Source organism: Aaosphaeria arxii (genome assembly GCF_010015735.1).
Source record: "Aaosphaeria arxii CBS 175.79 unplaced genomic scaffold BU24scaffold_3, whole genome shotgun sequence".
NCBI lineage: Eukaryota > Fungi > Ascomycota > Dothideomycetes > Pleosporales > Aaosphaeria > Aaosphaeria arxii.
This window is the reverse complement of record NW_022983476.1, coordinates 3,244,927-3,271,469: the sequence shown is the minus strand read 5'-3', so window position 1 is coordinate 3,271,469 and position 26,543 is coordinate 3,244,927. Positions and strand designations below refer to the sequence as shown.

General features: G+C 50.4%; 10 protein-coding genes across 10 annotated transcripts; 3 read left to right on the top strand and 7 right to left on the bottom strand.

Annotated features, from left to right (window-relative positions):
• Positions 1-53: 53 nt before the first annotated feature.
• On the top strand, positions 54-1,484 carry BU24DRAFT_343288 (uncharacterized protein; the record flags this gene model as incomplete). The annotated part of the gene is made up of 1 exon (XM_033523358.1): positions 54-1,484. The coding sequence occupies one exon, from the start codon at positions 54-56 to the stop codon at positions 1,482-1,484; it is 1,431 nt and encodes a 476-aa protein (XP_033386345.1).
• Positions 1,485-2,439: 955 nt separating this feature from the next.
• On the bottom strand, positions 2,440-3,229 carry BU24DRAFT_163157 (uncharacterized protein). The gene has a single exon (XM_033521403.1). It carries the CDS (start codon positions 3,059-3,061, stop codon positions 2,597-2,599), a length of 465 nt encoding a protein of 154 aa, XP_033386344.1. The 5' UTR covers positions 3,062-3,229; the 3' UTR covers positions 2,440-2,596.
• A 1-nt stretch (position 3,230) lies between these two features.
• Positions 3,231-5,660, bottom strand: BU24DRAFT_163171 (HET-domain-containing protein). Its single transcript, XM_033521404.1, has one exon. It carries the CDS (start codon positions 5,523-5,525, stop codon positions 3,399-3,401), a length of 2,127 nt encoding a protein of 708 aa, XP_033386343.1. The 5' UTR covers positions 5,526-5,660; the 3' UTR covers positions 3,231-3,398.
• Positions 5,661-6,535: 875 nt separating this feature from the next.
• BU24DRAFT_460984 (peptidase C15, pyroglutamyl peptidase I-like protein) lies at positions 6,536-7,422 on the bottom strand (the record flags this gene model as incomplete). The annotated part of the gene is made up of 3 exons (XM_033531858.1): positions 6,536-7,029; positions 7,085-7,304; positions 7,372-7,422. The coding sequence occupies 3 exons, from the start codon at positions 7,420-7,422 to the stop codon at positions 6,536-6,538; spliced, it is 765 nt and encodes a 254-aa protein (XP_033386342.1).
• Positions 7,423-9,925: 2,503 nt separating this feature from the next.
• Positions 9,926-11,841, top strand: BU24DRAFT_407964 (amino acid transporter-like protein; the record flags this gene model as incomplete). Its single annotated transcript, XM_033525832.1, has 5 exons — positions 9,926-10,116; positions 10,165-10,204; positions 10,260-10,387; positions 10,438-11,485; positions 11,548-11,841. The coding sequence occupies 5 exons, from the start codon at positions 9,926-9,928 to the stop codon at positions 11,839-11,841; spliced, it is 1,701 nt and encodes a 566-aa protein (XP_033386341.1).
• An 817-nt stretch (positions 11,842-12,658) lies between these two features.
• BU24DRAFT_343439 (lytic polysaccharide monooxygenase) lies at positions 12,659-13,684 on the bottom strand (the record flags this gene model as incomplete). Its single annotated transcript, XM_033523368.1, has 1 exon — positions 12,659-13,684. One exon carries the CDS (start codon positions 13,682-13,684, stop codon positions 12,659-12,661), a length of 1,026 nt encoding a protein of 341 aa, XP_033386340.1.
• Positions 13,685-16,010: 2,326 nt separating this feature from the next.
• Positions 16,011-17,723, bottom strand: BU24DRAFT_460981 (MFS general substrate transporter; the record flags this gene model as incomplete). The annotated part of the gene is made up of 5 exons (XM_033531857.1): positions 16,011-16,693; positions 16,744-16,899; positions 16,999-17,062; positions 17,113-17,429; positions 17,486-17,723. 5 exons carry the CDS (start codon positions 17,721-17,723, stop codon positions 16,011-16,013), a joined length of 1,458 nt encoding a protein of 485 aa, XP_033386339.1.
• A 716-nt stretch (positions 17,724-18,439) lies between these two features.
• Positions 18,440-21,305, top strand: BU24DRAFT_479314 (glycoside hydrolase family 3 protein; the record flags this gene model as incomplete). Its single annotated transcript, XM_033533067.1, has 5 exons — positions 18,440-18,556; positions 18,606-18,653; positions 18,816-19,785; positions 19,879-20,549; positions 20,604-21,305. 5 exons carry the CDS (start codon positions 18,440-18,442, stop codon positions 21,303-21,305), a joined length of 2,508 nt encoding a protein of 835 aa, XP_033386338.1.
• A 306-nt stretch (positions 21,306-21,611) lies between these two features.
• Positions 21,612-23,656, bottom strand: BU24DRAFT_421027 (glycoside hydrolase family 43 protein). The gene is made up of 2 exons (XM_033527623.1): positions 23,239-23,656; positions 21,612-23,173 (listed from the first exon to the last, which is right to left on the bottom strand). The coding sequence occupies exons 1-2, from the start codon at positions 23,402-23,404 to the stop codon at positions 21,696-21,698; spliced, it is 1,644 nt and encodes a 547-aa protein (XP_033386337.1). The 5' UTR covers positions 23,405-23,656; the 3' UTR covers positions 21,612-21,695.
• Positions 23,657-23,748: 92 nt separating this feature from the next.
• Positions 23,749-25,659, bottom strand: BU24DRAFT_491055 (uncharacterized protein; the record flags this gene model as incomplete). The annotated part of the gene is made up of 2 exons (XM_033533755.1): positions 23,749-23,978; positions 24,046-25,659. 2 exons carry the CDS (start codon positions 25,657-25,659, stop codon positions 23,814-23,816), a joined length of 1,779 nt encoding a protein of 592 aa, XP_033386336.1. The 3' UTR covers positions 23,749-23,813.
• Between the last annotated feature and the right edge of the window lie 884 nt (positions 25,660-26,543).

The following is a 26,543-nucleotide window of genomic DNA, read 5'->3' as shown; positions in this document are numbered from 1 at the left end:
TCGGCGACATCACCGAAGGGCAGCCTGTCCGAGGTCGTCAGAGGCATTCCGCCATGGCTGAAGTCATGTCCCCCAGGAGCGAGCCCGCGTCTCTCGTATCCTCGCCGAATGCCAATCGAACGTCCCTCCCTCCGCTGCTCACGTCCCCGCCTTCGAGAGCGAAGATTGAACGAGCTAGCTCCTACATCAGCAAACGGCTCTCCACCTTCTCCAACGCATCCAACAACCAGTCCGCGCGGTCGCGGCCGCAGTCTACCGCTTTCCCCATCTTCCACTCGAGTCTCCCCTACTCGCTCGTCCGTGACTTTGCCTATGGTCCCCTCCACCCCCTCTTCTACGGACCGCTCCCGGAACAACCGTCCAACATCTCCACACCAGCTAGCGAAGTGAGCAGGCGGCTCTCAGATCCACCGCCCGTCGCGTGGCACACAGACCGAGGAGGCTGGTCCGCTGGAAGTTGGGAACCTGGCGAGCAGCTCCCGCAAACTTCCTTTGCAGATGGCCCTCCATGGGAGGAGGATGAGGACATTCACAGCCCCGTGGTCACAAGTCACGCTCGGCACAAGAAGCACAAATCGAACATTGTCGATTTCGATCACACAAGGGGGAGGAAAGGCTACGAGGAATTGAGACGGCCGTCGTACAATGGTGACAGCAGCAGCTCGGTCTATTACCTGGACGAAGCCGACGAGTCGGAGGCCAACGGTGCCGGCGGCGAATACATTACCTATCCCCCGCAGCGGCAATCTAGCCAAGGGCTCCGTGCCCCCAGTGAGCCATCACGGCGGGACTCTCACTTCGCCGCCATGCTTCCCCAGCGGACATATGCGGGAAACGACGGCCCACCCTACGATTCAGACGATGACATGTCGGAGCCGGAAGACTTCCCTCGCGACGAAAGCCGCTTTTCCCGCGACTACCAGTTTACGATTGCCTCCCCCGAGGAGGAGATGCACGGCAAGGCAGTGGCGCTGTTCGACTTCGCCCGGGAGAACGACAACGAATTGCCGCTGGTTGAGGGCCAGGTCATATTGGTCTCGTACCGGCACGGCCAAGGGTGGCTTGTCGCACAAGACCCAAAGACGGGAGAGAGTGGACTTGTACCGGAGGAGTATGTGCGCCTGCTCCGCGACATCGAAGGCGGCTGGAATGGCCTCATGAATGGTACGGCGGTGCAGGAGGCCAGCAATGGCCACGAAGGCCTGCTTTCTCCCGTGTCTGCTGGCCCCGAAGCTAAGACACCCACACAAGCCGACCACCGCTCCTACACACCGGTCATCTCGACCTTCTCCACGAGCACCAAAGACCTGGAGCCATATCCCAAGGAAAAGCTAGGCACGCCCACGAATTCGGAAGGAGAGAATTTCTCCAAGCTGAGGGGGAGTCCGCCCGACGAGGAGGAGAAGCAGAAGTCGCCAACCTCACCCATGGTTGGCGTCGAGGCGTCACCGGAGCCCACATCTCTGCAGCAGCGATCGCAATGACAACAATCATGAGCACATGCATTTCAGTACTTCTAAACCCGCATCATCGGCGGCGTACCGGTTCATCCATTCACCAACAACGTGTCTTCAGCAGCATCAGCCAGCGCGGACTGGCGTCGTCTTTGTTCCAACGGATTTCGTTGGAACTTGATTACCTCGATTTTTCACGACATTCGCTTCTTCGACTATGTTTTAACTCCAAGCTTCCTCCTTAGCCACCAACTTATTATCTTGCATTGTGTTTTGTTTCACGTTTTTGTGCCCATCAAGGGGATTTCTCAGTCGTGGTGGCTTCATGACGATCTCACAGGCATGTGAGGCAATGACGAGTCTTCTCTTGGTCTTGGTTTGTTTCTCGATGAGGACGGGTTCGGGGTCCGTCCAGATAGGATGATGCATCACGTCCGACCGAGAAGGACAGGAGCAGACGAGGCAGCAAGTAAGGATCGATTTATGAATCGACCGATTTTGAAAGAGAGAGAGAGAAAGAAGAAAGGAATCGTATTGGGAACGTTTCGATTTCCCCTACACGGACGGACCTAGGAGATGTCAAAAACGGATCGAGAGAGAGCCGAAGGAAAAGGAATGGAATTCAAAGGAAAGGACCGGGAAAAAAATGATGAAAGAAACCACATCTTTTCTAGTCCAGCATATATGTGTAGTAGTACGAACCTTCTTCTCACGCTTCACCGCTGCTTGCTCCCCCTCGAATGATGTCCCTGAAATGACCTTATACGTGCTCCGTCTTCTCAGCTTGGGTTGCTCCCCTCTCTCTTCCCTTCAAGAGTCCTTTCCCTGACGTCGATGAAAAGATTGGAAGAGAGGAGAGAGAGAGGGAGGGCACGAGACAGCCTCGTCACTTACTCACACGTGGTATCTACATAACAAGTACCCAGGTATCTATCCTACCCATCAACCACCACCCACCATCCACACTTCCCGAACTCCAATCACCTCCATACGAAGACACCACCCCCACTGCACATCCGGCAACCCAAAGAGCAAACAAGACAAAATGAAACGGTAACAGTAAACCAAAGGCAATCCGCCACGTCCTGACAAGCAAGTGCCCATCACCTCGTCGCGTCACATCATGTCGACATCGCACCGTGTCATATCGGATTTATATCACGCCGACCACGTACATCTACGCACACGCAAACAAAAAGCAGAAGGAGAAGGGGGTGACATAAAAGCAGGCAGGCAGGCAGGGTTTTGAACCGAGCGCCCCCCCTTTTCCACCAACTCTCCCTGCCGCATCCTTTTGCCTTTGCGTGTGAAATGTATGTGTGTGTGTGTGTGTGTGTGTGTGTGTGTGTGTGTGTGTGTGTGTGTGTGTGTGTGTGTGTGTGTGTGTGTGTGTGTGTGTGTGTGTGTGTGTTTGATAATGCTGAGGTCGTGGGCTGTGAATGTTGTGGTTTCTTTTGGTGGGGGGTTGTTTCTCGGGGTACTAAGGGTGCTTTAGTATCAGAACGTGTCGTCCTGAGGTGTGTGTGTGTATTCGATGAAGGAAGGTGCAAGGTGGGGAAATGGCAAAGTGAATGATCGTGTTCGTGTTTATGGTTGTATGATGTCATTAAAATTTAGGATTTAAGATTTAAGACTGGAAGTTAAGAGTGTGAGATTAGAAGATTGAGATTAGAGATCAGAGATTGAGGTTAAGATTGAGGCTGGTGGGAGGTGTCATAAGGACCTTTTCGATTCACTGTACGGGTTCGTGAGGTGATTTCCTTCTTGGAAGTGGGCATGTGGTTCCTGGTATTGTTGTTGGTCGATATGTGATGGGAATGAAGACCATCTTGCCATGATCCAAGTCACGAAGGGCAGTTAGTTGGCATTCCCAACGGTCGTTCCTCTCTTTCTCGAGTTCCAATTCCACCGAGACCAAAGATGAACGAACCCTGGGACACTGAATCAAATCAAGTGGACCTCGCGCTCTTTGAATCGTTCAAAGGCGTCAGTGCCGCCCTGCGCGGGGTGCGACTCGAAGCAGCCCACGCGGTAGTATTTTCCTGGACGATCGGGCGCGGCGTGGAGGACGATGCCCATTGCCATTCTGTTGGGGCCTCTGGGGCGTGTTACTGGCGGACGGTTCTGGTTGTCGTGCTCTTCTTGGTTGTCGAGGTGGAGTGCGGACATGGCATCAGGAAGAGCTGGGTCGTTGTTACTACTAGGGTTGTAGACGGAAGGTGTATCGTTGAAAGGCTGTCGAGCGCTATCCTTTGTGGGCTCTCCTTCTAGAGACTGCTCCTCGGTGTGGCCACTACGAGGATGCGTTTTGCTCATGTTGTTGTCGTTGCTTCGCTCATCGGAAGGATTCTCACGGCTCTTTTCGCCGCCATGGACCCCCTCGTCTTTACTTGAAGCTGGTCGATCAGGAAGTAAAGTCCTCTCGTACGTACAAGGCGGGTTGATTCTGAATGTATTGCCAACTTCATGGAGAGGCCACATGAACAGTGAATCCTCAGGAACATCTGACCAACTTGATGTCAACAGGAGTAAGAAGTTACCCTTGAGGAAGTCGGTCTGTGGTGCTTCCGACCAGTCCAGCATACATATCGCAATGTCATCTTCACCCAGACCTGCCAGCCAAACTTGGTCCAGGGGGAACCAGTGTGGACGTTTGTCTCGGTGTAGCCCTCTGGGTACTTCGACCAACCTTCCTGTGGGTCGTAATTCGGCATACGTGATGGCACCGAAAGGATTGAGCTGAGAAACCGGTTCGCTCCAGACGGAACTGACGTGGCATTCTGAGTGGAGGTAACACCACTCTGGGCGTGGCAATCTGGTGGTGATCTGATTCCTTATGTATTGCTTTCCTAACACCGGTTTTATATTAGCCCAACTCCAAGAAGGTGCTATGTAGGGCTGAGGGCATGAAAGCTGAGACAGGCGCTCTGCCAGGTTCGAAGAGTCTGAATACACCACAAGCCAAGGGAGCGACATGGTCATGCATTCCTTCCAGTGGCCAGCAATGTATTCGTCGCCCGTTATGCTGGCTATCCGCTGCGCCAGACCGGACAGCGCAGGAAGCCTGTCGGAAAGACGGCTTGTTGCTCGACATCCATAGTCAATTAACAATTTCTGCCAATGTGAGTACACTCGCCATCGGTCATCATGTGACGTCGCCGGAGTATTAAAAGTCGTATCTGCCATAACCTTCACACGATCGCCCTCAAACGGTTCGAGAAAGGCTTGATCATCATGTGAGAAACACAGTCTTGAGGCGCCGAAGCTTATCTGGGTGTGTGGAAGTACAGTCTCTTGTAAGGTCCTTATAGACGTTAGTGCAAGATGGATCGAGCGCTCTTCATATGCGTACCAGCCTCTGTCCGTCCATGCGGTCTCGAATTCAGCGCCATAACCGCTCTTGGCAAATGGATCTCTACGGAGGGATTGAGTCGAGTGGAACCTCAATCCGAAGGTTCCACGGATGGAAGGTCTGATGGTCGATTGGAAATTAATTGTCAATGGCTCTGGCCTCGAGAGAAAGCCCTCTCTACATGAAGAGGAAGCCAGCGCCTCGATTGAGGTAAAACAATTTGCGTAGATGTCGCCCATCTTGCTTGATTGTGTTTCCCAATCCTCTGGGGAATTCTGAATTATGCATAACGCGTCAATCCATAGATAGCGAATGCCCAACTTCCGCGTAGCTACAACAGCATCCTGCATCACGGGCGAAAGCGAATGAAATGTAATATCGGCAAGCCGGTCCGCCAGATTCTCTGTGGTAAGTATAGTCTGTGTCTTTGCATCTTTTTCGGGGCCCCAGCAATAGCTCAGAGCGGCATACTTCAATCTGTCCTGGGACGAAACCTCCGTGAGGCATATTCCATCAGTTGTATTTGATGCTTCTAGATCTAGAAGTCGTGTCGGGTTTGCGCGATTACCCTGAATGTCCCAAGCCTTGCAGGAATACTCATCTAACAGTTCCTTCAAATCACTGACATTTGCCTCGCAAAGGAATTCTCCGTTTCGAGGAGCATTCTCTATCTGAAGCCAATCTTGACAATTACCTACACCTATGTTAATCGGGCTCATGCGGTTGCGAGAGCTCGGGCGGGATCTCTGTAAAGAGCTGGTTACCTTCGCCTGATTCCACTCTGAAGACTAAGCTGTTTGCAGTCTGAAATAATTGGCCATTCTCGCCGACCGTGATTTGACGCTCTTCAAACAGCGACCTCTCTTTCTCGTCAATGGCAATAGCGATCGCCACCACCACAGCATGTAGCCCAATCTCCATCGCATTGGAAGGCCTCCAAAGGTAGGACATTGCGAGAATTACTGGTCCCACCGCTGACCCAGTATGAATGAATCCTGGAACCAATTCCCGAAGCTGTCGACAAAAGTCGCATCCGGCTTCAGCAGAGACGCGTAGTTTCTCGAGCCCAGGCAGGACGTCTATATGCACGCCCATGGTGGCCCATAGGAAAGGCTTGAACTCAGGAGACGCAGCAGATCCAATGCCGCGCTCTTCAAAGAAGGCCAGGCGATCTCCTACTGCATAGCCCTGATACCCCTCCATCCCAAAGATATCATCTTCGAGTTCAAGGCCCGAGCACATGGAGCAGAGATTCGCGGACGGCCAAGGGCGCTGTTCGGGGAATGTTTCTACTGTTGCTGGAGTCTGCGGGACATTGCTTTGTCTGTTATCTGTGCCTGTTTGATCCATGCTGTTGTTTGTTTCTGGTCGTACATGTATGAAGTTACGTGACCTCACTTGCCATCTGGGAAGACATCGAGGCAGTGACGAGGCTGAGCGGTTCCTGCACGATTATATAAGCTGTTCACCGGCCGGATAGACTGCCCGTAATTACCTGCGATGGTCCAACATGCACTTACTACCTGGTAATTACCTGATTAGGTCGATGTCCATTCTGATACAGCAAGGGCGCGCTATCTTGAAAACTTAATGGGTATGATTTACAATTTGCATACCACAGCGCGACTACAGCAAGCCACAAAGCGCTTTTGATATTGATATGGGACATGTATACAATTGGAGAATGTACATTACCTATCCTACTGTGATTCGGGTCCCAGATAATCTTTCAAGTAGAACCTTTCACCTCGACCAGTGCCTGGATGAGTGCAACTGTGACGTCCACGCCCACTTTGATCTGCTCCTCCGTATCCAAGCTGGGGACATGCAAGAACGCAACATTTCTCTGCTCCCCTGTGTTTCTTTTTCCCATTTCAGCCATACTTGCATAGTAAATAAACCCACAAAGATACGTCCCAACCGCATCGCTCCACTTGACTTCATCGTCCTGCGTGGTGACAGATTGTCCCTGCGTGGTGAAATTCGCCAACATATCAGGGAGTTCGTCCGAGAACCTCACGTCCACGGGCTTCGCCCTCGCACCGGAGCCTCGCTCTGAGAACGACAGGCCGGAGGTAAGCTCCTTCCAGCGCGCTACCGTGGCGTGTAGGTCTAGAGATGTAGAGTATTTCTCGGGTAACGGGCCCCAGGCTGCTTGTTGTTCCTCCTTGGTAAATATTTCGCCGTCCACACCTGGCACCCACTCGTAGCCGCTCTTTTGGCCTGGAGGTTTTGTGTCAGTCATGCTGGATGATCTCAGCTTTTGGGGACAACGTACTGGTCTGTTCGACGGCGAAGTATTTACGCCCTGCCGCCACGCCAATGTGGAGAGCGATGTCGGGGCTCTGGTCGTGGAAAGTCGGCACAAGATCTAGTGTTGGGTGGTATGACACTGGAACATAGGACGGATGAACAAGCAGTTCAATGTTGGATGGTAGGGCCGATGGCAGACGAGATGCTATGCCCCAGCTCGGATTATCTGGCACGCCTCCAAATGGCTGTTTGCGCAGGCGTTCGTTAGCTGTCATTGGTGTCAGGGTTGCACATGGGAACAGCCAAACGTACCCCGAACCCGGTTACCAGCACACGTGTGATCGCAGATGTGATAGGAGCCATGTGTTTTTGATTGCAATAGATGAAAGAGAACGACGGGATAGATTAATCGGAGAATTGCTAGACTTTATATTGCGAATCTTCTCCTTCTCTAACAGGGAATAGGTGGAATTGATGCATGTTGTCATTGTACATCGTTGCTCTCGTACGAACCAGGAAACTCCCTGATACTCAGGACCACGATGATGAATAGGTCGAAAAATCATTGGCCTGGTTGTAGAAATAGCAGTTACGATGCATATAGGGCGAACCCGGTCCGCAGAATCATATTAGTATCGCAACCATGGTTGCAAGTCGAACACGCATATTCGTCTGATGTATCCGGTGAACTGCAGTATTGATGTCTCACATCTCTATACATGAGGAAGTCGGAGGATTTCAACCCGGAGTCCAATTTTCCAAGTTGATGGTTATGCCTGAGCAGATATCCAGTCTGGTTCCCGCTGATTGGCTGAGATGTTGTATTGGCATGTCAGATGGGAAGGTGAGAAGACGGGTGATATGAGGAGGGGGAGTCCTACGACAGCGTCTGCATGCAAGTAGTAGGCAGCAAACCTGTGCTTGGTAAGACACAGAATGAGTTGATTTCGTAAGGGGTGGGAATGTGAAATGTGATGTTGGAGGGGGTAAGGCGGAAGAAGGTTTGCGTGTAGCGTACACGGTCCTGTCTTCAATGGAAAGATGCACGATTCATCGTTGCGAGACCGGAGGGGTTCTCGGTGCTACGAGATGTAAGGCGCGGCTGAAGTATGAAAGAATAAACCTTGACGTTTTGGTCATGGGAGATGTCTCTACTGAATTAGCAGGCATTTGGCACCATTACAGACTGTACAGGTACAAACAGACGCAGCTGTCTACTGACGCATCAGACAGCAATCGATGACATAGCTGGCTCTGAGCACGTATCTAAAGCAAAGCTACGAGGTATATCGGAGTGAGTTTCGGAGACATGGTTTGGATCAGGCCGTTGATCTGTGAGGTGATCGGAGTGTAAGTGTCGGAATAAAAGCAGTTGGCACGGCATTGGTCCGGTATAAATAGTCCCCAAGACCACAAGCCCATAACCTTCTTTCAACGACATAAACCTTCCATCACTCTGGCGATAACCTCTCTCACCAGCGTCAACGATTCGCTGGTCACCGACGTGTCGTGCCTCGTATCTGTCTACAGCGCACTGTTATTGGTACACCACCTGGTGGTCGTTTCATCTGACTACTACACACCAGAATGCTGCGACATCATCGACGTATTCATTGCCACAGATTTCCTTCGACCAACTAATCAGTCAACTCATCATGAGTATTCACAGCATGGTCGTCCCCATCTCCCATGCCTTTTCATGATGTTCGCGCATGTAGAATCGGATGCTGCACAATCCGTAATCAAACGCCTGAGTAGCGGCACAACTGATCACCGCCCCGTTACCGCGAGCTTCCTGATGCAGCTGCAACGCCGCAATGTGTATCGCAAATCCCGCTCTCCTGGCGGGGGCGGCCAATCAGAACGCAGAACAGCACGATAATCTCAACTAGCGATGCTTAGATGGCATAAGCTTGCGCCATGGATGAATGGGTTGGCCGTCACTTTACCCCAACCAGCAGGACGTCTAGACTCTAGGCTCTACTCTATTGCGTCTATTCTAATTTGTGCGCATCTACGGAGTATCGTCCAGGTTCAACACCCACCCTGTCTGGCTTTGCAGACTCCTTTCGGATCTCACACGAATGTGGGAATACTTCTCGTGCATGGAAAAGGCCCGTTGCACAGATGCCTTGCATCTAGAAGTTTCACAGAAGGTGCGGCACGAGATCGACGACATGCACGGAGTACACAGTACTTGTAGCGATAAGTCGCGGCTTCGTATAGACCATGCACGAAGCGACGAAGAAACAAAGCGTTTCTAGACTTGATGCCAACGTTATCATCCCGTTAAGCTTTGGACCAAGCTAGGAGTGGCGGCGGCTTGTCTTATCTTAGGATTTATTGGCCTGGACGACGAACTACCAATGCCACCAATTGTATCGTATCAAACCGCGCGTACGGTGTTAGAGGTTCTTACCTAGCTGGATCGCAGGATCCGACTGTAACCTCTGCATGCACACTACCTTCCATTAATTGATCCTATCCCATGGTAACGACCCTATAGACTGCGTATTCTCACCATCGCTGGCCGATACCAACTACCCTTGCCAGGGTCTGGATGCATGCTGGCAGCCACCTGGATCGTAAACATGCATGTCCAACGTGGGATGTATCTTGCACCTGATCCGGTAATATGGGCGTAGCCTCGGAGAGGCCGCCCTCCTGGAAATGGGTTTTGCTCCCAGCAGATAAGGGACGTAAGATCTGGGTTGCGACATTTTGAGACCCTGCGTATTTGGGTGTTGCTGTCTTGCCAGGATTCTTCATAAAGGACCTATCCCCCCCGGCACTCCCCTTTCGTTCTGAATCCTCTGGGTATTTCGCTCTGTGTAACATCCACGCAGCTCCCGCCCACAGAGACACCATGGCTTCCGCTCCTACATACACTGGAGAGGCAGAGAAGGGGGGTGTTCCAAGGGTATCTGCCAATGGCAGTCAGTCGAGCAATGAGGCCGTCGTCAGTGGAGAGGTCAACAAGCTCCAGCGTGGTCTCAACGGACGCCATATGCAGATGATTGCCATCGGAGGCGCGATTGGAGCCGGTCTTTTCGTGGGGTAAGGTCTTGTCTTCGCCGTCCGGTAGGATCTTGCTAATCGACCTAGTTCTGGAGGTGCGCTGTCCAGTGGTGGTCCTGCGAGTTTGGTATGTAACCTGGTACTGTATGTCAACATTGATAGTGGCTAACGGGACATTCAAGCTTATTTGCTTCATGATCATTGGTGTCATGATCATGCTCATGATGCAAGCGCTCGCTGAACTTGCCGTGATGTACCCTGTAAACGGTGCATTTTACCAATACATTGTCCGCTTCATCGATCCTTCTTGGTAAGATAGTCATCGCGTTCTGATGGCATCAATACACTGACACGGCTCAGGGGTTTCGCCATCGGTTGGGATTATGCTATCCAGTGGCTCACCATCCTGCCATTCGAGATCACAGCAGCGGCCATTACTATCGACTTTTGGCATCACTACAACATTGGAATTTGGATCGCCGTCTTCCTCACCATCCTCTCCGTCATCCAAATCTTTGGCGTCCGCGGTTACGGTGAAGTCGAGTTCATCCTCAGTATGATCAAGATCATCGCATGCACAGGCTTCATCATCTTCGGTATCATCGTGAACTGCGGTGGAGTTCCAACTGACAACAGAGGCTACATTGGCGCAGCGTACTGGCACGCTCCCGAACATGCCTTCCGTAACGGCTTCAAGGGCTTCTGCTCTGTCTTCGTCACCGCATCGTTCGCGTTCGGTGGCACTGAACTCACTGGTCTCGCAGCCGCTGAAGCCGCCGACCCCGTCAAGCAGATCCCTAAAGCAACCAAGCAGGTCTTCTGGCGTATCACCTTCTTCTACGTCGTCAATCTCTTTATCCTCGGTCTCATCGTTCCCAGCAGTTCCGAGTTCCTCCTCGAATCTTCGGGCGCGAACACCAAGGCCTCTCCCTTCGTCGTTGCGATTCAAATGGCCGGCGTCAAGGGCCTACCTTCCGTCTTCAACGCCGTCATCACCGTAGCCGTCATCTCTGTCGCCAACTCTGCAACCTACGCATCGACCCGAACACTCCAGGCCATGGCAACCCAGGGCATGGCCCCCAAGATCCTCGCCTACGTCGACAAGAAGGGCCGCCCCATCCCCACCATCATCCTCCAGCTCATCTTCGGCCTCCTCGCCTTCATCAACGAGGCCACCGAGACCGGCAGCGTCATCTTCGGCTGGCTCCTCGCCTTGTCCGGCATCGCCAACTTCTTCGTCTACGGCAGCATTTGCCTCGCCCACATCCGATTCCGCATGGCGTGGGCCTTCCGCGGCCACACCGTCGAGGAGCTCCCTTACCGCGCTGCCTTCGGCGTCTGGGGTAGCTACATCGGTGTCTTCATGAACATCATGTGCCTCATCGCACAGTTCTACGTCGCTCTCTGGGTAAGTCTCCTTCCTCTCCCCCACCATCTCAAAATTTATTCACCAACTAACAACTTCTCCAGCCCGTTGGCGGCGAACCCGACGCCGAAGCCTTCTTCTCCGCCTACCTTGCCCTCCCGCTTATCATACTCCTCTATGCCATCTGGAAGGTGTACTCCTGGCGCGCCATCCCCTCCCACCGCCCCTTGTTCGTCAAGATCGCGGACATCGACGTCTACGAGGGTCTCCGCGACGGCCAGCTCGCCATCTCGGGCCGCGACGTGGATGAGGAGCAGAGGATGCAGGGTATCTCGGGTCTCGAGCAGGATCGCCAGAAGAAGTCTTGGGGAAAGAGGATTGCGGAGGTTGTGTTTTAAAAATCAGGTGGAGAGTTGTTGAGTAGAGGAGGAGGTGGGAGTGTAGATAGGGTGTTAGATGCGTCTTGATGGGATCTGAGAGGGGAGTCATTGATTAATCATATTATCATTGTTCATAGTTGATGCGAAATACAACGTGTACTTACAAAATCATACCATCTCGTCAAGTCCGTCCGCTTTTGCATGTCTTCCTAGCTCCTTATAATAACGATACTACCATGCTCTTCAAGTCCCAGGCCCACCAACCAACACACAGCTACACATTGTATGTGCTTGTAACCTTGATGGCACGCACCAAGGGGGGAACATGTTGACAGCGGCTTCCAAGACTGCAAGACGGGCGCTAGAAACCGTCTGGAACACTCTCGAACTCTTCCTTCTGGCACGGAATGAAAAGTGGGGATGTTCAAACCTCCTGGCCTGATATCAGTGGTCTCCCGCCTAGGCGAGATGAAGGGGAGAACACAGGCGCTATTGGCATGGCATTTGAACAGAGAGTCAGTCAGTCCACCAGTTGATTCGGTTCGTCAAAACAGCACGACTTTCACATCACAAGCATAATTATAAGAGTAGGAACAAATATTGGTCAGAAATCTTTTGAATTGCCTTAAAATTCCATCCAGGCAGGCTATGCTGTAATCTTTTGGACAAGAAGCTATAAAAAGGCGTCCAATATATACAAAGGTAGAAAGTAACTCGCCCAACAACAATGGGACTTCGAAAAAATGTGAATAAAAACATCATCCAAACATCAGATGTGATGGCAGTAGCCACAGGCTATGCGGGAGAAGGGTCGTGAGACAAAGGAGCTAGCTGTTTACAAGCTGATGTCACGGGCGTGACGGCGGGCCTTGGTGGCGGGAGTGCCAGCCTTGGCCTTGAGCCAGGTGATGAAGGTGTCGAGGGTGAAGTTCTCGGGGAGAGTGTCGTCGGAGCCTCCGTTGCCGCCAGTGGGAGGAGTGGCGACCTCGGTGGGAGTAGCAGCAGGGGCGGAGGAAGCGGGAGCGCTGGGAGCAGCGGTGGGGGTGGTAGGGGTGACGGTAGGAGTGGCAGAGGGAGCAGCGGAGGCGGAGGGAGCGGCAGAGGCAGAAGGAGCAGGGGCGGGAGAACCGGAGCCAGAGCCGAAGAGAGCAGGGCCGGGGATCTCGTACTTCTCGATGGTGGTGTAGGGGTTGAATTTGATACCAGCGTCAGTGTTCTTGTAGAGCGCGGTACCAAGGACACCCTCGGGGTTCTCAGTTCCAGAGCCAGTGACCTTGATGTTCAAGCACTGGGGGTAGTTCTGAGCACCGTTCAAGTCGCCAGCTCCGTGGAGAGCAATGATTTCGTGGCGGAAGACGTAGTTGCCAGCAGCAAGGCTGGATGGGACGGTGACGGACCAGGTGTTGTTGTTGGCAATCATGTCAACAGCAGCCCAGGACTTCTTGGTGGTATCGTAACCAGCCTCATCGATCTTGACCCACTTGAGGGCGTCAGGCTTCGCGCTGGCGAAGTCGTCGACCTTGGCGGCGTAGGTGATGACGGGACCGATGTGGGATTCGGGCCAGTTGGTCCAATGGAAGTCGACGTTGCCTCCAGCCTTGACAGTTCCGGAATCGGCGGTAGTCTTTGCGTTCTTGTGGCAGTTGATATCGGATGTGGCATAGCCAGAGCCGTCAACGAAGCCGTTGTCGAGGTTCTCGGCATACCATCCAGAGTGCGTAGGAGGGGTCTGGCCGTTCTTCTCCATGTAGTAGTAGTCGAGGAGGAAACCCTGGTTGAAAACGCCATCAGCGGTGTAGCCGGTGACGGTACCGTGGGCAAGGACGGAGGCAGCGAAGGCGCCGAGAAGAGCAGATTTCATAGCGAGAGACATTGTGATCTGATGGACGAGTGATCGTGTGTTTGGAAGAAGTTGATATTGGTATTGAAGTTTCGAAGTTGAATGTTGTTTTGGAAAGTTGTTGTTAGTCCAGCTTCACACAGTGAAGTGATGAAAAGAATGAATGAATGTTTGAAAGATAGGACGGATGGAAGCCGAAAACGAAAGTGTGACCGATGTGGATGATTCCTAGAAGGAGGAGAGGTTCGTGGTATTTGTACTGCACCGCAGGCGCCCTGTCCAGCTCCCGACGACAGGGACGACGACATGGCGACTCGCGAGGCTGGTGGTAAATTAACGACTAGACACTGACAACACTGCTTACCAGGCTGGTGGAGCCTTGTCTAGTCGTCGAAAAGTGTCATGCACTTGGCAACATGTCTGTTTTCGTCCATGTCCGATATGAAGGTGTTCCCCTGGCGGTTCCAAGTAGGCGGGAGCGTAAGTCATGGACTCATGGCACTGCATGGCAAAGGAAACAAATGAATCTCATGCACAGTGCTCATAGATACGCCTGGCTGGTATCAAGCCATCGCTTGCAAAAGTCTTTTGCCATGGCTCGGCTGCGGCAGCGAGAGGAGCACGCTTTGTTGAAACAGGACGCTTGTGCCCCTTGACCAAATCTCGTTTCGCGGGCACCAACAAACTAAACATTTAGTCGTTTCGCCCATATTGCATTCAGAAGCCTCGCATTGTGTGTGCCACCTGCAATGATGTTTCGAAATATTGGAACGATAATGCGTGATGGGTTGAGATGATGACGATGATGACAATAATGACGGCTTGTTAATAGTTATGTGCCGATTTGTTTCTCAGGTGCCGCCTCCTTTGATGGGGCCCTTCGTTTGGCAGAGTTTTCTCTCGTAATCTACCGATAATCATTCAGGAAGTCATCATTGAAGTTAACTCGCATTACCATCTAGGACGTTCAGGTTGGTCCAGGTCCCACGATGTCGTGGATGTGATGTCTCCTAGGCAATGATGAGGTTGAGGTTGAGATCAAGCTATAGTATCACACATATGATTGGCGCCGGAGGGAACATCCCATCCGAGTTGCAGGATCGCCCGATGATTGGAGGAAAATCGAATCGTTTCATCTTCGAAACATCTAACCACCAGACCCACGGCCCTTTCCCGAGGCCCAGACAAAGCAAGGCCCAGGCAAAACAAGGCCAGGCACACCCTCGCCTACGCGCAAGGGGCATTTCAATCCCATTAAACGGCTGCTACAGAAACAGTGGAAACAGTGGATTTGCTTTGAGCGCTTGTCAACCCTAAACGGGCCTCCAGCGTTGATACTTGCAGCTGCCGGCAAAGACGGGAGCTACTCATCGGAAAGCAACTGCTGGACACGAGTTTATAAACGTTCGACCCACCCACAAGCGGTTGGCCGGTGATTGTTGCGAGCGCAATGCTGTTTTTTCTTTGCTGCAGCATGTGGCTTGATACGCGCCCACCGCCCAGTGCAAGGTGGACATCACACCGCATCGAAGGCGGGCAAAGGACGAAGCTGGTCGATGACGCCGTCCAAATTTCGATAGGATAGATGGGAGGCCTGGTGGAGTGTTGGTCAGCCCCATAGGTTCTATCTGTACCTTCGTTACAGCTTCCGCTGCCGCAGAGTAATACTCATTTCAACATGACTTGCCTGCCCAGAGAATCCCTTCCTGTCCAATTGTTTTCATGCTTAATCACCGTGGACGGCCTTGGCCCACTGCACACTCGATCTTCCAAGCTCTACGGAGCCTTCCCGCCGCCTCGTTTGAGGCTAGATGGGTTGGCTCCTTATCGTATCTTGTTACCAGCCATTCGTATCGATCCACAGAACTACAAGACGGTGAATTGAAATTGGGACTGTCAGGCATGTCAGGCATGCTCCCGGAGCGCGCGCTTCAGCTACTCAGCGGCGTGGAATGTGCCAGCAACGATCTTTTCCAGACTAACGTGTATGTTTAAGTCCCGTTAATACTTCAAAGAGACTTGCAATAGTATCGCATTCAAATGTGTGCTCAGATTGAACATTATCGCTTGGTTCACGATTAAAGAAGTGAGCGGGTACAGTTTCCCAGTCAATAAACCAAGTATTAGTGCCGTCGTAAACATATGCGTCAACTGCAATAAGAAAATTTAAAGTAACTAGTATAGAAGAAAATACATGTATTTTAGTGACAATCAAATCATATTTTCAAATAACTACTATTCTCCTGTTGTATACATCTTAGACCCACTGACCGCATAGGACTCTGCAAGCATTCGACCTAAAATCGAACCCAGCCCCTTTCATACTCAATCATCTAATCTAAACCTATCAATGCTCATTCATAGCCTTCTTCTGCTTACGGAAAGGCAGCCGGCTGTCCGGGCCTTCAAAAACATCTGTAATCTCTTCCAGGCTCATGCCTTTGGTCTCAGGATAAAGGAAATAAACAACCCCAATCCAGAGAACAATCAAACAGAAGAAGACCAGATACCACTTCCAGCCCATCGCTTCAAGGGCGATTGGATTAACGAAGCCGTTGAATACGGCTGCTCCCATTCCCACCATACCGTTGATGGTCATTCTTTTAGCACGTAGAGTGAAAGGCAGGACCTCCAGGATGTAGAGAACGGCTATTGGGTTCATGGCGACGTTGTAGAAGAAGTAGAAGATGAAGATCATGAGGACGACTCCGACGCCGTACTTCGAATCGAATCCGCGCTCTTCGTTCACAGCTGATAGAACGGTCCAAATCAGGAAGGCGACGGCCATACCACAAGTTGACAACAGCATCATGGTCCGACGGCCGAATCGATCGAGTAGAAAGGCACCCAGTATAGCAGTGGCATAGTTGTAGATTTGCAGGCCACCATTGATCGTATTCTGGGTCTCAGGATCGGTAATGCCAATACTCTTGAGGACGAGAATGAGGTAGAATGATACAAGTCCGCTACCAGACCATTGGACCATGAGACCAAGTGTGACAACTATGGAAAGTCTCCATATATTGGCCCCTAGCAAAAGGGTTAGTTCATTTCACACTTTGATCAAACTTTTGACTTACTTGAATTGAAAAATGAGAGCCAGGACTTCGTGTTTCTCTTCTGCTCTTCTTCGATGGCAGAAATGATCTCGGCCAATTCAAACTCAACCAAGGGAGAATTTTCATCGCCACCAGCGTGCGAATTTACTAGAACTTGGCGAGCTTTTTCCTTTCGTCCTTTGGAGATGAGCCATCGAGGCGACTCGGGCACGAAGTAGATGAATACCAGCTAAAGCAAAGAAGGAAGGATTTGAAGTATGGAAGGAATTCTCCAACTCCATGAATTTGGCATCCTGAAAGACCCATACGTGGACCATGCTGCAACGATGGCTCCTAGATACTAAACTCCACGTCAGCAGTCGATTTAATGAAGATGACTGGAAGATCTACCCAAGTGGTATTGTATAATCCAGAGACCAAGACTCTGTGAGTTGGATACGAAAGCTCTGCAAGCAGCGGCGCGGCGCCACTAGCCACAAAGCCAGTCCCAAATCCAAGAAGAAATCGCCCAGCAATGAAGGAACCAACGTTCCATGAAGCTGATTGAAGGCTGGCGCCTAGTATGCATATGGCAGAGCTAAAGAAAACGGGATGACGGCGACCGACATGGTCGGTCACGTATGGTGCAAACGGCATGCTGACAACAAGGCCCACTGTCTGCATCGTGCTGAGCAGTCCTAAGCTCGATCCGGTGGGATGATTGAAGTCTAAGAGCAATCAATCAACTCTGATTGAATGAGATCTCAACAGTGGGTATACATACCTTCCTGCCACACAGGCAGAGACTGGACACCATTCAACATGCTGCCATCGAAGCCGGAAAGGAAACTCGTGAGCAGCAATACGGAGATTTGAGCATTGAGCTTGACCAAGAAGCCAATCCGAAACCACGGTTTTCCATAACTTGGCAAAACATCCTGAATGCGATTCTCATTATTTTCAACTCCTTCGACTTGCAAAACAGTTGCTTTAGCATCAGAAACGTGCTCGACGTCAGCCATTGTAATAAAAGAGAATAGAAGTACACTTTGTTATGGAAGTGTTTCGAGGCCTGGCAATGATAGTAGAGGCCAGTACCCCAGTTTATAGTGGTTTTATAATGAGGAGGCCTCCGCATCAAGCCACGACTTCTAGATCTGCTCAACAGCCACCTCTGGTCCTAGTGACTAGATCAGTAAAAAAAGTAGCGCGAGAGATATTCCGCACAGCGCGGAGAAATTGGTGAGTTTTTCCTAGCTTGAGCCATGTTTGACCGAGTTTGCACTAAAGCTCCGTTGATCACAAACGTAGCATGCCTGGTTCCAAGTCTAGCAATAACTAGTACGATAGGGTTTCAAAGGAGCAATATTATTTTCTTCATTGTGATAATTAGGTATTTAATGTTCCTTACTGGATAGTCAATACTAAGGAATTACTGGCAAGTAGCAGGTTCTGAAGAAATGTAGTGTACATCCGATCATCGGTACCCTTAGGTAATGATGAATCCTATTTCTCCGCATTACGCGGAGTAATTGAGCGCTCTTAACGCATATGCTTGCTAAATGTCCTATCCTTGGTTAGCCTTTTACAAACACCAATGTACACTTGATCTAACGAAGCACGATAAAATAGTCCTCATAAATTGTCTTTCACAAAACAAGTACTGCACACAACATCTTCGCCACTCTACTGTCGTGAGCAGAATTCTTGATCGAGCATGTCATCTGCAGAACATGATATGGATGTCGACCAGCTTATTGAAGCCCTGAGCTTGGAAGAAAAGGTAGCTCTGCTGGCCGGCGCAGATGTATGGTCAACTGCGACAATTGACCGCCTGGCCATTCCTAGCGTCACTGTATGGTATCTATAATTCAAAACACCGATCTCAGCTCACATGTAGATAGTTCTCCGATGGGCCTCATGGTGTTAGAGGAACGAAGTTCTTTAATGGGGTAAGTAAAGAGATTTGCCTTTCGTTGAGAAGCCGTTCAGATATCGTTACACAAAGAGCTATTGACGACCTTGTTCGAGAATTTGCTATTTTGAGATCCTACTTATCATGACGTGTTGTCCATCCTTTTCGGAAAGTACCAATGCTGACAATCATATCGCAGAAACCAGCATGCTTACTTCCCTCTGCTACCGCCATGGGCGCCACTTTTGACTCCGAACTTCTTGAGTCCGTGGGAAGACTGCTCGGCTCGGAAGCAAGATCTAGAAACATTCAGGGTCTACTGGCACCAACTGTCTGTATTCAACGCTCGCCCCTGATCGGCAGAGGCTTTGAGGCTTTCGCAGAGGATCCCTTGCTTAGCGGGCTTCTGGCTTCTGCGTATATCAATGGTGTACAGAAGCAAGGGGTTGGCTGCATTCTGAAGCACTATGCTGCCCATGATCAATCTTCGATGTCTATCGAAGACTCTATTCGAGTATCCGATAGGACTCTGCGCGAAGTACATCTCCTGCCCTTTCAGATTGCCGTTAAAAAGTCCAACCCTTGGGGGATCATGGCTGCATACCAGAAGGTGAATGGATTTCATGCAAGCGAGCATGATTGCCTGCTTCAACAGGTTTTGAGAAAAGAATGGGGATGGAATGGTTTGACTATGAGTGATTGGTTCGGCACTTATAGTACATCAGAAGCCGTTAATGCTGGGCTCGATCTCGAGATGCCTGGTCCGACCAAGTGGAGGGGCGACAGACTTAGTTGGGCTGTGCTGAGCCGCAAAGTGTCTACAAGCACACTTGATGAGCGAGTAAAGAACGTTCTCGAGTATGTCAAGCGGGCGGTAAACACTGATATTCCAAGAGATGCATCTGTGACGGATGAGATTGCTACTAGTATGCCCGTTGCGCGGAAGGTCAGTGCTGACAGTATTGTCTTGTTAAAGAACGAAGAGCAAATCCTGCCCTTGACAAACACGAAGGGAAAACGCTTTGGCTTGATTGGGTCAGGCTTCCACTACCCAGCAATTGCAGGCGGTGGAAGTGCAGATTTGACACCCTACTACGTAAGCACTCCTTACGATGCTATGGTAGAAGAAGTAGGAGAGGAGAATATTACTTATGAAGTCGGATGCTACAGTAAGTTGGATTCCACAAACCCGCTTCTCTTGATACTTTTCAATAGGTTCTCTCTATGGATGTCGTTGAAGAAGACTAACGGATATTTCCTAGCTCATCGCTTCAGTCCGCTATTGTCCCAAGATCTGTATCTGCCTGATTCTCATGAAACTGGCCTTTTGTGTGAATGGTTCTCCGAAGATCCTACGATCCAAAGTTGTTCGGTCCTTACATCGGTTACGACTAAACAATCTGGAATGTTTTTCTCAGACAACTTTCCTAAGGACTTTCCGTCGCTCTGGTGGTTGAAGATTAGAACAACTTACAAGGCGAAGAAATCAATGACCTTTAGATTTGGTCTCTGCGTAGGCGGCTTAGCAAAAATGTCTGTCAATGGAACGCAGGTGATAGATCTCTGGACCTCTCAACCTGAGAAGACTGATGATACTCCATTCTTCAACTCGATGAGTATGGAAAAGTTCGCCGATATCGATGTCGAGGAGGGTCAACAATACAATATTGAGATTCTGATGAAGAATGAGGCTTATGGCGTTAGCGTTGGCGCAACACCAGCAGGAGGCATACGGCTCGGTGGCTGCGAGGTCTTTGACGAAGCCGAAGCCATGAATAGAGCCATCAACGTCGCAAAGACTGTTGATATACCTATTGTTATCGCGGGGACTGGATCAGATTGGGAATATGAGGCTGCGGATCGACCCTCCCTGGACTTACCTGGTCGAGCCAATGACTTGGTGCAGGCGGTACTGTCAGCGAATCCTAACACGGTAAGGACGACATTGACCCATTTTGACCGCATGCTGACTTCTGTCCTTGTGTAGATTGTGATCACCCAATCCGGTCTGCCGATCACCATGCCATGGATAAATGAAGCACGTACACTTGTGCACGCCTGGTTTGGTGGACAAGAGACTGGCCATGCGATGACTGATGTACTTTTTGGTAGGATCAATCCATCTGGCAGACTTCCGATTACCTTCCCAGTTCGCATGGAAGATAATCCGGCCTATCTTACCTTTGGAAAATCCGACTGTGAGCTCTATTACGGCGAAGGTGTGTTCGTTGGCTACCGCTACTACGAAAAGCTCGATAGACCGCCACTGTTCTATTTTGGATTCGGTCTCTCTTACACGGAATTCGAGTACACAAACTTGAACGTACCGCTCGAATACGAACCGAACCCTGACTTCGTCATGACCGTCTCTGTTGATGTTCAAAACGTTGGGCTGTCGGATGGAGCCGAAGTCGTGCAGATATATGTTTCTGATGAAAAAAGCTCGGTAATCCGGCCCAAAAAAGAACTGAAAGCCTATCGGAAAGTTTCTTTGCCAGCGGGGCGAAAACTGTCAGTCGAATTGCACATCGATAAGTATGCAGTGTCATTTTGGTGTGAGCGAACTTCAGAGTGGATAGCTGAGGCCGGGCGCTTTGATGTTATCATAGGACGCAGCGCGGATCCCCGAGACGAAATTCATCGTTCGAGTTTCGATCTATCCAAAACCTTCAGGTGGTCGGGAATTTGATACCGACATCCTTAGTTAAGCAACATATTGCATTTCCATTACCTTGCTCGATCTCTGTTCTAGATATACCGTTATATCTCCTAAGATAGTGCGTTCATCAGTGAATCAAACTCTACATCATTAAGGCAGCATTCAGATTCACTAGGCCATAGCCGTAGTTCTCCTAAGACGTCCACATGTGTGCATTTGCGGGTGCGAAGTGTGCGAAGCTCAAACCCACAGATGATAATTTGAGGCAGTTATGAAAGGTCCACACGAGCGCATACCTGAGTTATGAACATTCGATCTCAATGTCAACCGCCACTCGTTTGTGAAGCTGCGAAGCACGAAATCCTGTCGTCCCTGGACTACCATATCCTAAAGTAAGCTATATCATATGATCACTACTATCTAGATTCTGGGGGTTATCTCCTTCTCCTTCTCCCCAGTGCTAACTACAAGAGCCTCGAAAGCAACCTCCCCACGCTCACCCTGCGGCGCCGTTGTAGTAGCAAAGCAACCAAAGATCGGCCCTGTCATCTCGCGCGTAGCCAGTTCCTTCGTTCCACAGCTTCCAAGCTCCATCCACTCATTTTCTCCATCCTTCACTTTCGCTAGGAATCTGTACGTCTCGCTAGACGCAACGATCATCATGTGCAGCATTCCCGCAGTCTCCTCGATCATCATGCTGGCCTCTGAAACTCGGTCAAGCTGTGTAGATTTGTTCCTTATCTTGCAACTTGCGGTGCGAGTGGTGAAATCGTACTCGAGAAAGGCATGGCGCATGTGGTCCTTATACACCGCAAGGCCGGCACGGATTGAGCCGCCCATGAGCTTGCATTTACTGTGCGCCAAATCGATGGACGTGGTCGCAGTCGACTCGAGAGATCGCTGGCGACGGCCAATGAATGTGCTGGTGCCGTAGCGGTCGGCCATATTTTCGAGGCTGGGGACCAGGCTGAACGGACCCTGTTCGGAGGAAGGGAGTTTGTACCTGCGCAGTTCGGGCTCGGAAATGTAGAGATCTGCGAGTCTTGCCGGAATTGGAGCTGGCCAGGCCATTGTGGCTTCTGAGCCTGCGTCAACTACGGGCGCGCGGAACTTCATCTTCGGCTGCTGGACTTTGGGCCATCCGTCTTCTGGCCAGTCGACGGGCGCGAGGAATGTTTCCCGTCCTAGAGGCTGGCAAGTTGGTTCGTTGCGTACAGCGAGGAGTACGGCCCACCATAGTCCATGACTATCTTGGAAGAGCTCGCCATGTCCAGTGTTCTGGATATATTCGTCGGTGCCATCGGCGGTCAGAATCGGATTGCATGGCGCAGTCTCATACGGGCCCCATACGTTCTCCGACCGCGAGATGGAGAGCATATGGTGCTCAAATGTACCGCCCTCCGCAGCCAGCAGATAGTACCACTTCCCCCGTTTGTAGATGTGCGGACCCTCGGTATCGTATTTCGCGTAGCCCCCCCAAATCTCTCTCGTCTCTGACAATGCCTCGCCCGTCTCGACATCGACCTCAAACTGCTTGATTGTGCATGTCGGCTGCTTTCCATGTTGTAGCATATAGCAGCCCTGTACATACGCCCTACCATCGTCGTCAAAATACAAGCTGGGATCAATGCCCATGAATGGAATGTAAACAGGATCGCTCCAGTCGCCGGTCCAGATGTCTGTAGTGGAAATGATGAAGTTGTCAAGGCTAGATGAGGATATGTCTTCGATATCAATCGCGGCGTTGGTGCAGATGATGTAAAACTTTCCTCGCCAATACCGGATGGTCGCCGCGAAGAGGCCACCAGAAGCTACCATCGAGAAACCTGTGTCGAGAGGAACATGATTGGTGCTGGACCGTCGCAGACTCATCTGCTCGGGGCGGTTAAGAGCGTTTCCTGTGTAATACAAGTGAGCATGGACGCCGCGCCGCGCAACTTCTGGCTATTGTTCATTCACTGACCAACATGCGTCCAATTCTGGAGGTCTCGAGATGCGTAAATCGGAAGGCCAGGAAAGACGTGGAAAGAAGATGTCACGAGATAGAATATGCCATCGACGAGGACAATGGACGGATCTGGCGCGAATCCTGGAATGATGGGATTATGGTAGGTGGTGTGATTATCCATGGCTTGACAATGCTTGACAATGCTCGAAACATGAAAAACGTGATGCTGAAGGAAGACCAGGTGGCCAAATCTCAAGATGGAGCTATTATACAGCCCTGAGAATTTCATGAACACGCGACTGCGCCTAGATAGTCCGTCACGGTCCGAACAGTGGAGCCCATTGTGGAAACCCGGCAAAATAGAATCGTAGTCTGCTAGAAATTTATAACATAAGCGGAGGGTGCTGCGAGTTTTCGATATGGGAGCAACGGGTGTGCAAAGGTTATAGTGTTTGCCGAGCGGTTGTTTCTCCGTCAATTTCTCCGCCTACAAGTCGAAGATTTCCCGCGTGCCGGTCTCGGACTCTGCCTCTCTGCTTCGAGTAGCAATTAGTGATCACTAGCGGTCCAATTGCATCAGTCGAGACGTCTCAGAGTGCTTCTTCACCCAGCTTGTCCGAGTATCTAGAATTGAGGTTCGCGATGAGAACGAGAAGCGCGTCTAGAATCGATTTGGCACGCAATGCGAGCGCGTCATTAGCAACTCGGTGGGCGATCTCAATGAGCACAATCCCGACTTGCCGCAGCTTCTCAACCTAAAGATGCCATTAGCTATGTCACCAAGTAGCACAATTGTCTCCAGGTTCGGTCAGAGGTTCGTACCAGAGATTCTCCGTTGCCTTGCAATGCTGCCAAGGGCATCTTTTCCAAAGCATGCATCAACTCGCTAGCAATTTCAGTATTCCTTAGAATGAATAGCCCTTCATCCTCTGTCAAACCCATCAGATTCACCAAGCGCAACTTGAATGCTTTGGCCATGAGGATGATTTTCAATGAGTGGTAATTGACAACGAGATTGGCATGCTGAATCCAATGTGCCTCGCGGTGAGCGTCGGCGGCTTCTTCACCTTGACCATCGGCAATGTTCAGGCTTGGATCACGAATCCAGTGAGGTAACACGTCCAGCAGACTGCAGAAAGCGAGCCAATCTTGCGTTACGTGACTCTTCAGTAGCAGCAACCCATCGGACTGCGCACTCGGGGTACTGGCATATGAGTCCAGCAGGTCCAAATCTCTATGGATATTACCTGCAATCAGCCATTGTTTCATTATCAGATCGAAGCCCACTCGAAGTTGGCGTTCAAATGTGGGGTTGAATTGGCCCCAAGGAATGCCATCTAGCAACCGAACCGGTGTGCCATCCAGGTTGGTTTCTACTTGCGCAGGATCTTTCAAGCAAACATGTAGTGTTGGTGGAAGATTATTTAGCAATGACATGCTCTTATCCATCGTATGCATGAGCCAGAACAAGTTCCGGCGAAGTTGTCTTTCCTCTGCTCCTAGTCCGTCATATGATTTCTCATCAAAAAGCCTCATGTCAATGGTCAATCGCAGTGCTTGGCCAACCATGTATCGTGACATGCGGTTCTTACCCTGGAAGTGCAGGGCAGACGATTGGAAAATGCGGATGACGACTGAGGATATCGAAGGCTGTGCTACATCCGCATCTTCGCAGCAGGCGAGCATAGCACGCGATGAAGACAGAAGAGCATCGGCTAAAGCCTGATGTCGAACCAAAGAAGAGTGTTGCAACACAGACTGAGCCCGCATGCTGCAAATGCCGCAGAGTAATGCAAAGGCTCGCATGTCTTCAAGTACCTCTGTAGAAAATTCGTCATGGAGGCTACCTCGATAGGATTTGGCAGGGAATCTGCTTTCTGCAGATGGCAATAGAAGCGGGATGTTTTCCAAGATGGTGGCCGGACGAAGAAATGGAAGAACCGAGAAGGAGGTGCCAACCCAATACTCAACGCAGTTCTGTACAAATACATCCGTTTCGACATCCAGATCCGCCAGTGTCGACGTCAAATAGCTATGAATCTCTCGAGGTGAATTTGCTGGAAACGTTCGTGGTCTTACCACCGAGTCTTCGGAAAATGCGTCGGTGAGTGGCGTGGTAAAGTCAGATAGCAGATGGTCAGTATGACTGACATTTTGTGCTAGACTTGGTGTTTTGGATCTCTCAACATCAACACGCTCTGCTTCCGGAGTTGTTGCTAGTGTTCTGCCCTGGCTATGTCGGTCCACGTCCCCTGAATCGGGGGTGCGAGATTGCGGCTTTGGCCCACGCTTCGTTCGTGGCAGAAAGTACTCACAGCTAACCTTCAAGGCCTGGCAACGAGAACACTGAGGTAGTGCCCCATCGCATTTGGCCTTCCGACGCCTGCAGAGGTCACATGCACGACCGATGTTCCGACGTACCGGTGTGGGAAGCATTGACTGCATAGAAGCGGAATTTCTGATGGGAGACGGAGTTTCCAACACCCCTGGCTCGAAGAGAATGTATTCGAATATTAAGCCCGAGAATTGAAATATTCGCAAAGGGAATTGCCGAGGTCCGATTTGTTGGAATAACGAGTGAAATAGCTAGTTTTAGTCGAACTTCCTATTATCGTACCATAGTGAGGAGGAAAGTTGCGTTTAGTGGTTGGATGAAACTACATGAGCCTTTTTCGTTGACCTCGGTCCTGTCTTCCTAATTGGTCGGAAAAACCTTTATCGAGCGTCGGAGAATCCTCTGCGCCCCACTTCATGGTCTCCAGATTTTCCGTGCATTTGACCTGGAATTTCCCCACACAATACATTCAGCTACTAATTAGCAGACTTGCTATTCTAGTGGAGATATTTACTAAATCTGCTCATTACTGTTTCTAGAATCCAAACCCAACGAAAATAGTTTATGTATGCCTTTTATATTGCAGAGAGGTTTTGTTATGCATAATCTTTATATGTAGAACGTCCATGTAGCTTTAGATGTAGAAAAATACAATAATTCAAAAAATTATGCGCACTTCAATGTCAATTATGATCGCCAATTCATTTTATGTTTTATTTGTTTATTGGGCTACTGGACGTACCGACCGTTTTCATATGAGGAACTTACTCTAACTTTGCATATGCCTTTATTCAAGCTTTATCTGTAGTCTCATTGTTGCCACACGACATCTTCTTAGACCGTCTGTTTGCAGAGATATGCACTTGCGAAAGTCAATCACGGTTTCGTTGTAGTCCGTCATGTGAAGACTATGTCTTGCTTGACTTGATATATGATTTGTAATATGATACTCGTCTTCCCTTTTCACTATGTACAAGATCTTTTT

What these genes read in the sequence shown, in the direction of transcription:
- BU24DRAFT_163157 (XM_033521403.1), bottom strand. Translation starts at nt 3,061, where the DNA reads ATGACATCATACAACCATAAACACGAACACGATCATTCACTTTGCCAT.
- BU24DRAFT_163171 (XM_033521404.1), bottom strand. Translation starts at nt 5,525, where the DNA reads ATGAGCCCGATTAACATAGGTGTAGGTAATTGTCAAGATTGGCTTCAG.
- BU24DRAFT_421027 (XM_033527623.1), bottom strand. Translation starts at nt 23,404, where the DNA reads ATGGATAATCACACCACCTACCATAATCCCATCATTCCAGGATTCGCG. An exon ending in CCAGAATTGGACGCATGTTG is followed by an intron (nt 23,174 to 23,238) that starts GTCAGTGAATGA and finishes TGTATTACACAG; the next exon opens with GAAACGCTCTTAACCGCCCC.